Consider the following 16,173-nt stretch of genomic DNA (forward strand, 5'->3'; position numbering starts at 1 on the left):
TGAGGACTGCGCGTGCGTGCTCGCGCGAGGGCGGGTCGCCTGGGTCTCACAGGCCCCAGGGATCTAGCTTTGCTCGGTGAAGGAAGGTTACGTGTGCTCCTGCCCTTGCCTAGGGAAAGGTCCTTGCCTAGTGAAAGGGCCTTGGGCGGGGCTACGGAGCTTAACCCGCGCGGTAAAGAGCACGGGGGCGTGGTCTGAGGGCGGGGCCTGCAGGCGAGGTGGTGCGTAGGAGCCGGGAGTACAGCTGTGCGCGACCGGATCTCGACGGCTAGGCGTGAGGGGGCGGGGCTGGGGCGGGGCTGGGGGCGGGCACGCAGCGCAGGGTGGGGCGGGGCGGGCGGAGCCTGTGGGGCGTGGTGGAGCGAAGAGCCGGGAATAGGACTTGCTCGCCAGCGAACTCCTTGGAGGCCTGCGGAGAGGGGGGAGGGGCGGGGCTGAGGGCGGGGCTGTAGTGAGATCCCGACTCCCCGCGTTCCGCGAGCTTGGAGCTAACCGGAAGCTGAGGCGAGCAGGGCGGTGCGACCAGCCCTGGGGGAGGTGGGACCCTGGCTGGACGAGGTCGTAGGAGGGGGATGCTTGTGGGGGAGGGAGCGACCGAGCGTGGCGGGTTATTGTGAGGAGACGCGCGGAGAGGAGGCGGAGGACAGCGGGCGGGTGCTGAGGGACCCGGATGGTGGAAGCCTGACGCAGGTCTGTTCTCTGAGTCCTGGAGACAGTAGTGGCAGCCCACGAACATTTTGGAAGGCAGAAATAATGTTTTGACCCCCCAAAAGGGGAAATCAATTCAGAATCGAAATTAGTAAATCTATCAAGATGTAACCTATCAACTGGAACGTAACCCGTATACTTAAGGGTTATATTTGATGTATTAATAGGATATGGGCTCGTATATTTTATGTAATTGGGGCCGGGCGTCCAAAAGTATGTGTTTGGGGCTCTTGGAGGTCTTGAAATGGCTTTGAACTGGAGGTGAAAGGGTGGCTAAGTGGCACTGGGTTTAGAGGAGGATAGGCATCAGGGAAGTCCAGGGTAAAGGAACTTTAAAAATGCAAAGGATGGCATCCCAGAGTTCACCGCCTTTAATGAACTGAGGCCCTAAGTGAACACAAATGAATTAAGTAAGGCGTCCCAGGATGGGGAGTTAGACTACACCCCGAACCTGCATTTTGGAGTTACAAAGCAGCATGTCTGCCGAGTTGTTTTGGGGGATTCTTTGGGCTTGGTTTGCCTCTTTCTCGTTAACCACAACAAAAAGCTTTAAAGTGAACCCAAATCTGCCACTTCTTACTTGTTATTTGAATAATTCCACCAACAGAGGAGAAAAAGCAAGGATATTGGTGGCTATAGGAGGTATGAAATGAGTTTTGTATTAAAGTTTGCTTCCTTCAGACAACTTAGATTGTAAGAATGTGAGGTTAGAAGAAAACTGAACATTTGGAGATTACACTCTTCCTTATTCATCTACTATGTACACATCAATGCTAGATACATTTCCCTAAAATAAGGCTTTTGTAAAGCAGGTTCTCTCTTCTCTCCTTGCTTTACAAGTCTCCAGCCTCCACGTTTCCACCCCAAAGTAGATTACCGCAGGGTTTCCCCACCTCTACACTATTCACATTTTCAGTCAGATAATTACTTGTTTTGGGGGAGTGTCCTGTGCATTGAGGGGTTTTTAGTAGCATCATGAAATGCCCAAATGCTATTAGATGACAGTAGCATCACCCTCTCCCACCACTATGGGCTTCCCTGGTGGCTCAGATGTAAAGAATCTGTCTGCAATGCAGGAGACCAGGGTTCGATTCCTGGCTAGGGAAGATCTCTGGGAAAAGGGAATAGCTACCGACTCTATTATTCTTGCTTGGAGAAGTCTATGGACAGAGGAGCCTGGCAGAATACAGTCCGTGGAGTTGCAAATAGTTGGACACAACTGAGCAACTAACACAGCCCCCAGTATGACGGCTAGACTGTCTCCAGAAATGGACAAATGTACCCTGGGGGTGGGGGGCACTAAATCACCCCCAGTCTGATTGTGAACCACTGGACCGCAGGCTAAAGCCCCCATCTTTACCTGGCTTTCAAGTTTCCTTATCTATGTTTCCTAGAATTTGATTCAGTCTGAAAGAACTCCAGTGCAAGTTTCTTTCAAAGATAATCACTTAGTTTTCTTGGACACTTTAAAGGGTGGAAAAGATTAAAAATCTACTTTGTAGGAAAGTTCTTATATCTATATGTCTTCCTTCTTAAAATTCATACTAGAATTGCATTCTAATCCTTTTTCTATTTATGAATATTTGTGGTATTAAAACTTGCAGTCACATTTCTCACTAAATTACCTCTTCTTGAAAACAATATTCTTTCAGCTTTTTCCATATTAACATAGTTTATAGATCATCATGAGCTTTTTGTTCTCCTCTGAACAATATCAAGCCTGACAATGTCCTACTTAAATTGTACTATCTGGAACTGAACACAGTATTCTAGATGTGGATCACACTATTTGCACATAACAAATTATTAGTTTCATGCTTGGCCATCTTCCTGGACTCTGAGCTTAAAGGCAAAAACCAAGTCTTAGTCACGGTCTTTGTCTTAGGTGTACATAGTCGAAGATTACTACATAGTATCTTTGCATTACTAGCACAGTGCCTGGCCCTTAGTTGGTTTTCAAAGATTTTGGTAGAATGTAATAGTTCCTTCGCAACTCTATTAATACAATTTGAAGTAACATTCCTTTGCCTTTGGGGGCAGATACAGTACACTCTTGCCTTATAGTGAGTTTGCAATCAACTGATCCTTTACCTTTTATACGTATAGATGAAAGGTTGGCAAACTTTTTCTCTTAATGGACCAGATAATAAATATTTTAGGTTTTATGAGCCTTATGGTTTGTCACAGCTATTCTGCTCTGTCACTATAGCACAAAAGTATGTGGCCATTTCCAGTAAAACTGTCCATAGACACTGAACTGTGTGCATTTCATATTTCATATAATTTTCATGTGGCACAAAATACTTTGATTTTGAAAAATACTTTAAAATGTTAAAAAGCATTCTTAGCTCATGGACCATACAAAACCAGATGTCAGGGTAGACTTGGCTCTCAGGCAGTAGTCGGCCAATCCCTGATCAAGATCATTCCTGGTGTGACTGACTTTTTAAAGTCTGAATATAGGCCTTTACTATTCTTTTTAAATATCTTATTCATTGCAGTCTGTCTTTCTACCTTGCTGAGATCTTTTTGTGTGCTAATTGTGTCATCTAGCATATTAGCTGACATCCCAGCTTTGTGTCATCTGCAACATTGATAAACATTTTTTCCATCCTTAATTAATAAAAATGTTGAATGCGATAAGGATAGAGGTCTTCACAATTCATTCTGTTCCATTAATCATTATTCTTTGAGTATAACCATTTTGAGAGATAAATATCTACCTAAAGTACTGCCTATCACCCATTCATGTTTATTCAGCTAATCCACAGGGTATCTTGAGATACCTGGTCTGAAGTTTGTTGAAATGTTCAGAAATATCTCTGATAGGTAGTAACTCTATCAAACAAACAAAAAGAAATATTTAAGTTTGGTATAACTTTTGAGTTGCTTTCCAGTTTTGCTACTTTCTTGTTTAGATTTTCAAAGCCATGCTTTTAATAACAATAAACTTTAATAATTTTAGAATTTTGTTGAAAATTATCATCCAAGTACCTCAATCTTTATTTCCAGGAATTTACCAGGTTTCTTGTCCTCAAACTAAGGGTTAAATGTTCATGCAAGCCAGTTCCCTGGTATCAGTAGTATTAAAAGCTGTTATAAAATTGGCAAGAAAAAAGGAAAAATAAAAAATATACTAGCATATATGCCTTTTTTCTTGACCAATCTTACCACAGTTTTTTAACAGTATCAATACTAGATTTTATCAATAGAATTACAATAGAAAGTGAACTTCATGCCAATAAACAAAAACTAGGAAGAAATAGATAATTTTGTCAGAATATAAATTTCAAAATTGACTCAAGAAGGTATCGAAAGCCTGAAAAGAACTGTTGAAATAATAAAAAATCTACACACAAACATTACTAAACTTATAGGATCCAATAACCTAGCAAACAGAAAAATAAGGGAAACTTTCTGACTTCTTTATGTTAAGGGTACAGTCTAAATTCCAAACCCAGACATGAACTAAATAACAACAACAACAAAAATTATAGGGAAATTTCACTTAGAAATATATTTGCAAAATTTCTGAAAATACTAGCAAACTAAATCCAACTATGGATAAAAATACTGATATTATACCTTGGCCATGTAGATAGACTTTATGCTACAAACTGGAGATGCTATAACATTAGAAAATCTTGATTTATCACATTAGCAACATGTACAAACATCTATATGATGACTTTAGTAAATGTTAAAAGAGCATTTGATAAAATTCAGTGTTCATTTGTGTTTAAAAGAAAAAATAAAAAGAACAAACTAAAGGAATTTCTATAACCCAATGAACAGAAATCTTCAGTGAGCATCACATTTAATAGTGAAATGTTAGAAATATTCATTGTATGGTAAAGAGTAAGACTTTAAAAAAAATAGTTGTTTTTTTTTTAAGATCCCATTTATGTAATAATGGAAACTATAAGATGTCTAAGAGTGAATCTTATAATAAACGTGAAGATATGTTTGTAGGAAACTATATAGTTTAAGGACTTAAAAGAAGTCTTAATGAAAAGATATTCCAGATCCATGTATTTGAAAACTCATTATCATAAACATGTTTCTTCTTTCCAATTTATAGACTTATAATGGAATTGAATCCAGAACAGATTGAATTCAGTCTATAATGGATGTAATCCACATCTCAAAAAATATTTTAATATAATCTAATGAAACTGTTTGTAATAATGTATAAAGGATAGAACCAAAGACCATTTGGTTTTAAATAGGAGAAAATTTCAATAGGGGAATTTACCTGATGAGATCCTAAGATTTTATTCTATCTTATACTGTCCTTTTACTTTCTTATTTAGAGTGTGTCTCTTGAAAAGAGTACTTAGTTTTTTTTTTCTTCAGTCTGATAATACAGTATTTGATTTACTAACATTTAATGGAATAATCTGTGTATTTGTATTTAAATCTGTCTTCTAGTAATTTATTTTCAATTTGTCCCATCTTAATTCTTTTTTTCTTTTCTGCCTTTCAAATGTATCATGTATTTTATGGTATTCCAGTTTTTCTTCTCTGTTGACCTCCTTCCTGTAACTCTTTATGTTTTTTAGTGGTTGCGTTATCCTAATTCTAGGATTATAGCATGTATCCTCACCATACTACTCTCCTTTGAATTATTAGCATATCACTTCTTGTTCAACATTAGAACTTTACAAAAAGTACAACCTCATTTGTCTTTCTCTTTTGTGTTATTAGTGTATCTCTTACTTTCATCTGTTAAATTTCCACCGGTCCTTGATATTATTTTTTCTTCAGTCAGTAGTCTTATTTTTTTGGCCCCACCACACAGCAGTGCAGGATCTTAATTACCTGACACACAGGGATCAAGCCTGGGCCCTCTTGGGACTTCCCTGGCAGTCCAGTGGGTAAGACTCTGCTTTCAGTGCAGGGCATGGCTTTGACTCCGCGTCAAGGAGCTGAGACCCCACATTCTGGGTAGTACAGCCAAGAGATTTTTTTAAAAACGGAGAAAGAATGTTTGAAAAAAGCACTGCACCCCCTGCAGTGGAAGCATGGAGTCTTAACTACTGGACCACCATGGAAGCCCCCTAGTCAGTAGTCTTTTAGGAATTTTAATAATCTTTGTGTTAGAAGTAAATATATTTACCATCTTTAGTGCTCTTCATTCCTTCCCACAGATCCAGAATTCAACTAGGAATCATCAGGTACTTCATTTAGTATTTTTTGTACTGTGGGTCTGCGTGCTGTGCTAAGTCACTTCAGTTGTGTCCAACTCTTTGCACTGATAACAAATATTTTCAGTTTTTGTCTTTATCTTGCTGTCACTTTTAGAGGATATTTTAACTGAATATAAGATTCTATGTTTTTTCTTTCGGTACGTCAAAGATGTCATTCCATTATCTTTTGGCTTCCACTGGTAATGATGAGAAGTCAATTTTGATTCTTGTTGTTTTCCTGCATATAAGGTGTTTCTTGCTTGACTGCTTTTAATTTTTTCTCTTTCTTTAATTTTCAGCAGTCAACTAAGGTGTGCCTTGGTGGGATCTTCTTTGTATTTTATCCAACTTAAGGTTCACTGAACTTCCTGGATCTGTGGGTTTATGTCTTTCATAGATTTTGGATATTTTTGAGCCATATCACATTAAATTATTCGTCTATGTCATCTTTGTTTTCCTCTTCTGGGATTTTAATTACATGTATTGATATTTCAAACTAGTTTGATATTGTTTCACAGGTACATGGTACTCTGTTTTGTTTTCAGTTTCCCCCTACTCTGTTTCATATTGGATTATTTCCATTGACCTATTTTAAAGTTCACTGACCTTTTCTTGTGTTGTGTCTAATATGATGTTAAACCCATCAAGTGAATTCTTTATTTCAGATATGGTATTTTTTCAGTTCTGGAATTTCCATTGTGTTTCTTTTAATAGTTTACATTTCTCTGCTAATTCCCTTACTGTTCACCCATTTTGTGCATCTTATCACTGAATTCGGTAGTCAATTTATAATTCCAGCACCTGGGTCCTCTGTAGATCTGCTTCAAATGACTTTTTTTTTGCTAAGTTTTTGTTTTTTAGAAAAGGTTTTATTTTTTAATTTTTATTGAAGTATAGTTGATTTACAAAATTATTTTAATCTCAGGTGGATAGCATAGTGGTTCAGTATTCTTATAGATTATAAGTTATAACGTAACTCCATTAAAAGTTATTAAAAGATAATGGCTATAATTCCTTGTGCTATTCAAGTGATTTTGTGTGTTTGACACTGTGCTTAAGAACAACAGATACTGAAGTAGGTGATTTTTTTCCCGGAGAGAATACAACATTTTCTTTGTCTAATAGCTAGGATAAGAGATCACGTCAGTCCAACTAAGGGTTATACTAGGATTGGATCGAGTTGTAGTTTTATTTTAATAGTTTCAGCTTACCTCTGATTTCACACATTTGAGAGTGAGATCAGTTCCTTCCTTCATCAGAGCTTAATCTAAGTACCCAAGACCGTAGAAACCTTTTTTTGCTCTTTAGCTCACACCCAGTTTCCTGTGAAACTCCACTTAGGGGTTGATTTCCTTGATCTTATTTGGAGTTGAGTTGGGTGGGGACTGGGATACTCAGTTGCACTTCAACTCTGCTACACATAACAACGGGTAAATCTCTAGACACATTATAATGAGTGAAAGAAGCCAAATATAAGTGAGTACCAACTGTATGATTCCATTTACATGAAGTTAAGGCAAAATTTATTGTGTTAGAAATAAGGACTGTGCTACCTTTGGGAAGGAGAAAGGGCTAGTGACCAGGAGAGGGCATCAGAAGGGCCTGTCTCACGTGCTGGTGACACTCCGTTCCTTTGTCTGGGTGGTGGTGAACTGGGTGTGTTTACCTTGTGAAAATCTATTGGACCATATACTTATGATTTGTGTTCTTTTCTGTATGTAGGTTGTAGTTAAAAAACAAAGAAGGTGTGTATGATGGAGGAGAAGCTCTTGCACACACACAAAAACAACAACAACAAAAAACAAAGTTAAAAAGAAAAATCAAGCTATAGTATAGAAGATATTTGCAATGCTGTAACAAAATATTTGTATCCAGGACATTTTATTTTAAAATTTTCTACAAATCAAAAAGAAAAGGGCAGAAGGAAAAATAGAAATCTAATAGAAAATGAGCAAAAGATAGGAAAAAGCAAATAAGAAGAGGCCTGAGTGGCCCGTGAACATGAAAAAGTATTGAACCTCAGTAATCATGGAAATACAAGTTAAAACCGAACTGAGATACCATTTCACACCAATGAGATTAACCAAAACTGTCTAACAATACCAAGTTGGTGAGAATATGAGGGAGCAGAAACTTTCAAACACTGCAAATGATACTGTATTAGATTTAGGGATCAAATCATCAATTATTGACTTGGAGATATACCAATTCTAAAGTTCTACAATTTTACTTCTACAAAGAAAAATACACTTTATTATAAAGATTTTCTCCCACACGTGCCTATGGATACATGCATAAAGATGTGCATTATAAATTTGTTCATAATAGCAAAGAATTGGGAACAGACCTAGATAACCATCATTAGAGAAATGGAGAAATATTTTACAGCAGTTAAAATGAACAAAGTAGATTTACATCAACATAATAAAATCTTGAAGACATAATATTGAATGAACAAAGCAAGTAACAAGGGATATATACACCATGAAAACATCTAAATTTTAAAAGAACAGTCCATACTGATGTATGCTCACTCTTTTCACCCCAGTACTGTAGTCCACCAGGCTCCTCTGTCCATGGAATTTTCCAGGCAAGAATACTGCAGTGGGTTGCCATCTCCTCCTCCAGGGGATCTTCTTGACCATATATGATAAAAGTATAAAAATAATAGTCAGGGACTTCCTTGGCAATCCAGTGGTTAAGACTCCACACTTCATGGGGAATTAAGATCCTACGTGCCACACAGCATGGCCAATAAATAAAAATATAGTCAGGAAGAATATTTCCCAATTTCAGAATAGCTATTACCACTGGGCAAGGAAAGGAATAAGGACAAAAAAAGTACATATGGCAAAACATTAACATTTATTAAATCTGGGAAGTTGGTATATAGTTACTTAATATATGTAGTATTCACTGTACCCTCTTGTTTATTTGAAATAGTTTTTTTTTTTTTTTTTTAAGTTAGATACTTGGGCCAGCATATGAAGTGTATTGGAAGCCTTTCTCTCTTTTCCAAACACTATTCATCTTTTTAATTCTTTACAGATAGAGCTTTCACTGTCACTTTGCATCTATATATTGCTTTGTGCCCTATCACCAGCAGATCAAGTAGGAGGGTGAGTTTTGATGTAATCTCCTCTTCTTCCTTCTGTCTTACCCTCAGGGCTCATGGAAGAGCTCAACAATATCTTTTTCAATATGCTTTTTTATCAAACTTCAAATATTACTCTCCAACAGAAATGCCTTTAAGTTCATGAACCAAGTGACTGATTTAGAATTTAATAATAAGTGAAAAGTTGCCTTCTCTCTTATTTCACATTTCTGCTAAAAAATGTGTATTTTTTTAAAAAAGGTATTTTTTAAGATTTAAATAATGTTGCTTACTACTTCAGTTGATAAGTGTATGGATAAATAGTTACAAAGTCTATTTTTATGCTCTGTATTTTTTAAATTTCAGAAATACAACAATACAAATACTTTTTAAAAACTTAACTTACCAAGTCATGTTATTCTAGCTTATTAACTGTTTCCAGATAATTATTGAGGATTTTTAATTTTAGAAGCAGAAAAATTATGTCAATGTCAGGGACTTGTTTTGTGGAGTAGAGTATTGGAAATACTCATATCTTACAGATTATCCCTGGGAGAAGTCAGAAGTTTACTTATGTAAATAAACATGCTAGAGTCCCTCCCATTGGTTGAATAACTTGGTTGTTAAGCTGTGTGCTAGGCAACAGACTTTCTGTCTCTTCCTTTTCTCAGATGAAGTTCAGAGAATAAAAAAGTTGTTTTTGTTACCATTTTGTTACTGTTTTACTTGCAGATTAAACACTTTAAGATGAGAAAAGTTGATCTTTGTTTAAGCTCTGAAGGGACTGAAGTTATTTTAGCTACATCAAGTGATGAAAAACACCCACCTGAAAATATGATTGATGGGTAAGAATTATTCTTTTTTCTTCCTTAAAGTCTTAACATTAGGTCAATGAACCCTATAAGTACTAAGATTACGTATTTTACAACTAGCACTGTTAAGCATAGTTTAATAAATGTTTGGTGAACTAAATTACTTGATTACCCACTTTAGTACCATCCTGGAGCTAGTTCAGTTGTGTATATTTAGGTTTTTATTATTTTCTTTATAATTTCTAAACTGAACTTCTTCTGAAAATAGTTATTTAAAATATGGTCTGTCAAGGCAAAACTTCAAACAACAGCTGCTTCATTTTTTGGAAGTATACATTTTAATATCTGGTTTTATTCCAAATTTTTATTGGTAAATAGGAATGTAAACATTACAACTTCCTACCTCCTGCCTGTTTTCTTTCTAGTCTAAGCAATTTTTGCTGAACTGAATGCTTCACTTCTTGCTATCCACCTGTATTTTTCAGTTCTTAGCTTCTTGATATCATTCCAGTTATCACTCTTCACTGTTCTAGAACTTATTCTAGATAGAGACGCATATCATTCTCAGACTTTTAAGTTCTAAGAAAAAGGTAAATGGTTAATGGAAGAACTCCTTTAAAAACAAAACAAAACGGAAGTGTATAGGGCTTCCCTCAAGGTCCAATAGTTATTACTCCTCGCTTCCTTATAGGGGCCAAGAATTTGATCCCTAGATGGGGAACTAAGACCCCACATGTCACACGATGCAGCAAAAAACACAAACTTTTTAATTTTAATTGAAGTGTAATTGATTTACAGTATCATGTAAGTTCAGATGTACAGTGTAGTGATTCACAGTTTTAAAGGTTATATTCATGTATAGTTATTATAAAGTATTGGCTATAATCACCGTGTTACACAATATATCCTTGGAGCTTATTTATTTTATTCATAGTAGTTTGTACGTCTTAGTCCCTACCCTATCTTGCCCTTCCCCATTTCCCTCGCCCCACAAGAGAAAGTTTGTTCTCTTTATCTGTAAGTCTCTTTCTTTTTTGTTATATTCACTAGTTTGTTTTATTTTTTAGATTCCACATGTAAGAGGTTCACAATATTTGTCTTTCTCTGACTTGTTTCACTAAGCAAATAACCTCCAAGTCCATCCAGGAAGAGCTCCTTTTTTAGTAGTTCTGGCTACTTTATTACCCTCTTGAGTTCTCTTTCTTGGTATTTGTACAGTGATCTGAGTTTGACTCATAGAATCATATAATTTTAGAGCTGGAAGAAATTATGCGTTCATCTTATCTAAACCTTTCATTTAGACTTGTGGTAAGAGAGGTCTAGAGAGGTCAGGTACTAGTTCTAACTATTGAAAGCAGAGCCAGTTGTAACATAGATCTTGTGGCTGTTCATGTTCTATTGTGAAGTCCATGTATCTGGATAAAATTCTAGAAAGTGGACCTGTTCTTTAAGCCCAGTTGTTATCTCCTCTCTGACATCTGTCCCTTCCTTCAGGTAGGCTGCTTTACCTTTTTTTTTTTTTGCTTTACTTTTTTGTTTGGCTCCAGTAGCATTTGATATTTACCTCTATTACCTTATTTATTCTTTTGTTGTATAATTATTTTTAATGTACCACTCCTCTCTCAACCTTAAGTTTCTAGAAATCATGACACTAAGACTTATTCATCTTTGATTCCACAGTGTCTTAAAATATTTGTCGAGTAGCTTGTGAATTCGGAGAAAGCAGTGGCACCCCACTCCAATACTCTTGCCTGGAAAATCCCATGGAAGCAGGAGTGTGGTGGGCTAATAAGAGTTCACGGGGTCAGTAAGAGTCAGACACTACTGAGCGACTTCACTTTCACGCATTGGAGAAGGAAATGGCAACCCACTACAGGGTTCTTGCCTGGAGAATCCCAGGGACGGGGGAGCCTGGTGGGCTGCCATCCATGGGGTCACACAGAGTTGGACACAACTGAAGCAACTTAGCAGCAGCAGAAGCTTGTGAATTAGATCATCAAAGATTAGTCATACATACAGTCACACATACTTATGTATATGCATCTGTTAATGTACGTTTGCATAGAGCGTTATAGTTTCATAGATGTTACACTATTTGACCCTTACAGTAAGCTTGGGGAATAAGAGGCAAAAAAAAAAATCTTTTTTTCAACCTCATTATAAAGACAACAAAAAAGATGACTAGAGGTAAAATGATTTTCTCAAAATCACACAGATAAGCAAGTGGCAGAATCAAAACTAACACTCATGTCTTCTAACTCCCAATTTCTCAGACTTAAGGTTTGAATAAAAAACTTAATATATATGCCTCTTAATCCTTAATTTTTTACTTCCTGAAATTCAGGTAATAGTTATTTAACACAACTCTGCCTTAGAAAAGAGATATAAATGTGGAAACTACTATGAGGGTCATAGACCTATAGAAATTTACCTTAAGTTGTTTGCCAGAAATGGTGATCTTTCTGAAAATACTTCTTGTCTTTGACTGGAATAAATCACATTTCCAAGGTAATATTAATTTACCTTATACTTTTTTGTGACCTTTCTTTCTCAGGAGTTTGTCTGTAGATCATTTAGATTGGCTATTACTCATAATGAATAATACATAGTATAGCTTTATCAGTCCATGCTAATGAATAAGTATGTAATATTTTTTAGATTAGACAAAACTCCATAGCATAGCAGAGTTTTGCCGAAAGAACGCACTGGTCATAGCAAGCATGGTGTTCCAACAACACAAGAGTTGATTCTACGTATGGACATCACCAGATGGTCAGATTGATTCTATTCTTTACAGCCGAAGATGGAGAAGCTCTATACAGTCAGCAAAAACAAGACCGGGAGCTGACTGTGGCTCAGATCATGAACTCCTCATTGACAAATTCAGACTTAAATTGACAAAAGTAGGGAAAACCACTAGACCATTCAGATATGACCTAAATCAAATCCCTTAACAATTATACAGTGGAAGTGACAGATTCAAGGGATTAGATCTGATAGAGTGCCTGAAGAACTGTAGACAGAGGTTCATGACATTGTACCGGAGGCAGTGATCAAGACCATCCCCAAGAAAAAGAAATGCAAAAAGGCAAAATGGTTGTCTGAGGAGACCTTACAAATAACTGAGAAGAGAAGCTAAAGGCAAAGAGAAAAGGAAAGATAAACCCATCTAAATGCAGAGTGCCAAAGAATAGCAAAGAGATAAAAAATCCTTCCTCGGTGATCAATGCAAAGAAATAGAGGAAAACAACAGAATGGGAAAGACTAGAGATATCTTCAAGAAAATTTGAGATACCAAGGGAACATTTCATGCAAAGATGGGTACAGTAAAGGACAGAAATGGTATGGACCTAACAGAAGCACAAGATATTAAGAAGAGGTGGCAAGAATACACAGAAGAACTATACAAAAAAGATCTTCACAACCCAGATAACCACGATGGTGTGATCACTCACCTAGAGCCAGACATCCTGGAGTCTGAAGTCAAGTGGGTCTTAGGAAGCATCACTACTAACAAAGCTAGTAGAGGTGATGGAATTCCAATTGAGCTATTTCAAATCCTAAAAGATAATGCTGTTAAAGTGCTGCACTCAGTATGCCAGGAACTTTGAAAAACTCAGCAGTGGCACAGGGATGGAACAGGTCAGTTTTCATTCCAATCCCAAAGAAAGGCAATGCCAAAGAATGTTCAAACTACCGCACCATTGCACTCATCTGACACGCTAGCAAAGTAATGCTCAAAATTCTCCAAGCCAGGCTTCAACAGTACGTGGACCAAGAACTTCCAAATGTTCAAACTGCAGTTAGAAAAGGCAGAGGAACCAGAGATCAAATTGCCAACATCTGTTGGATCATCGAAAAAGCAAGAGAGTTCCAGAAAAACATCTGCTTTATTGACTACACCAAGGCCTTTTACTGAGTGGATCACAACAAACTGTGGAAAATTCTTCAAGAGATGGGAATACCAGACCACCTTGCCTGCCTCCTGAGAAGTCTGTTTGCAGATTAAGAAGAAACAGTTAGAACTGGACATGGAACAACAGACTGGTTCCAAACTGGGAAAGGAGCACATCAAGGCTATATATTGTCACCCTGCTTATTTAACTTATATGCAGAGTACATCATGCGAAATGCCAGGCTGCATGAAGCACAAAATAGAAACAAGATTGCCAGGAGAAATATCAAAAATCTTAGATATGCAGATGACACCATCCTTATGGCAGAAAGAGAAGAACTAAAGAGCCTCTTGGTGAAAGTGAAAGAGGAGAGTGAAAAAGCTGGCTTAAAACTCAACATTCAAAAAACTAAGATCATGGCATCCAGTCCCACGACTTCATGGCAAATAGATGGGGAAACAGTGGTAACAATGACAGATTTTCTTTTCCTGGGCTCCAGAATCACTGCAGATGGTGACTGCAGCTGTAAAATTAAAAGACACTTGCTCCTTGGAAGAAAAGCTATGACAAACCTAGACAGCGTATTAAAAAGCAGAGACATTACTTTGCTGACAAAGGTCTGTCTAGTCAAAGCTATGGTTTTTCCAGTAGTTATATATGGATGTGAGAGTGGGACCATAAAGAAAGCTGAGCGTGGAAGAATTGATGCTTTTGAACTGTTGAATATTCATTGGAAGGACTGATGTTGAGGCTGAATATTCATTGGAAGGACTGATGTTGAAGCTGAAACTCCAATACTTTGGCCACCTGATGCGAAGAGCTGACTCATTTGAAAAGACCCTGATGCTGGGAATGACTGAGGGCAGGAGGAGAAGGGGGCGACAGAGGATGAGATGGTTGGATGGCGTCACCAACCCGATGGACATGAGTTTGAGCAAGCTGCAGGACTTGGTGAGGGACAGGGAAGCCTAGCATGCAGCCGTTCATGGGGTCACAGTCTGACATGACTGAGCAGCTGAACTAAACTGATAGAAAACTATATGGGATAAAGTAGTTACTAACCTGATATATGAACAGAGCATATCAGAGACTTAATTCATATCCATTTCCAACAAATCCAGATAGACTTTATATGGTAGATAGTAAAATTTATTATCTGCTCATAAGTTGATTTATCTAAATGGAAGTAACCATAGAGTTATTTGGAGAAAACAATACTATAAATTTGCCCCTAAAGGACAGTGTCCCCAATTCTTAATTTCCCCAGAAATAGTTTTTAAAAGTGATTATATTTCTACTTCCTCGTGACTCTATATTTGACCCTTGGTATTTAACATGTCAACGAAAAGGAGAAAAATTCTACACAAGAAACGAATGAGTTCTGAAAAAGTAGGAGAGAGAATTGGTTCCTTTGGCATAATGTAGAAGAATGGTGGATTTGCAGTTAAAATTCCTGAGTAAGTGAACTGTGTGTGTTACTTTGGACTAAGAATATATGTTATTCTTTAAGCCTCAGTTTCCTGGTGTGAAAAATGGGGCTAATAACACTTTCCCTGACTGAGAATTGTGGAAAAAATTTCATGACTTTTTTCTTATTATCACGTAGAGATAATATATGTTGAACAGTCAGCAGCCATAAGGCCTTATTTTAAAGGAAATTACTATTTTAAAGATGTCATTATACTTAATGGCAATTCAGTTATATGTTATTTTAAAAACCAAGTGCATCTCTGTATATCTTTGGTATTATTATATTGATCATGTTCATTAAAGGCACCCAAGAGAAAGCACAGGGCAAGTAAAAATTATTTAATTTACTTAAATGAATAAAATTTTAACCATTTAAATGTAAATAAAAATAAATCATAAAATATTAAACATAGTATAAAAATCAAGAATTGTGAGTTAGGAGACACTGATTCTATTCTTTTCTTTTTTGTAATAGCTTTATTGATGTATTATTCTCATATCATAAAATTCACCCATTTAGGATATACAATTCAACAGCTTCCAACATATTCAGAATTATGCAGCCATCTGCACAATCCATTTTAGAACATTTCAGCATCCCAAAAGAAAACCTCATACCCCTTCACAACCACCCCCTCTCCCTACCAGCCCTAGACAACCACTAGTCTAACTTTTGTCCCTATGCTGCTCCTGCTGCTGAGTCGCTTAAGTCGTGTCTGACTCTGTGCGACCCCATAGACGGCAGCCCACCAGGCTCCCCCGTCCCTGGGATTCTCCAGGCAAGAACACTGGAGTGGGTTGCCATGTCCTTCTCCATTTGTCCCTATAGACTTGCTTATACAGACATTTCATGTCAATGGAATAATTCATATATGGTCTTTGGATTCACAGTCAAGGTGTTGGAGATTTTAACACCTTTCAGGAATGAAAGAGCAACTAGACAAAAAAATTAGTAAAAATTAGATGATCCACATAACATTATTGGTTACCTTAACTTTTGCATT

General features: G+C 37.1%; 1 protein-coding gene across 13 annotated transcripts in view; it reads left to right on the forward strand.

Moving 5' to 3' along the window:
- The first annotated feature begins 62 nt into the window (after positions 1-62).
- HSPB11 (heat shock protein family B (small) member 11) overlaps positions 63-16,173 on the forward strand; it is a 31,202-nt gene continuing 15,091 nt past the window's right edge. Inside the window, exons 1-3 of one of the 13 annotated variants that reach the window (XM_043461254.1) lie at positions 63-86; positions 8,946-9,016; positions 9,724-9,836. In XM_043461254.1, coding sequence (XP_043317189.1) covers positions 9,739-9,836 — 98 coding nt within the window. In that variant the 5' untranslated portion in view covers positions 63-86; positions 8,946-9,016; positions 9,724-9,738. The other 12 variants (XM_043461250.1, XM_043461253.1, XM_043461249.1 and 9 more) reach the window with 12 other exon arrangements.

Source organism: Cervus canadensis, chromosome 2, assembly GCF_019320065.1.
Source record: "Cervus canadensis isolate Bull #8, Minnesota chromosome 2, ASM1932006v1, whole genome shotgun sequence".
Taxonomy (NCBI): Eukaryota; Metazoa; Chordata; class Mammalia; order Artiodactyla; family Cervidae; genus Cervus; species Cervus canadensis.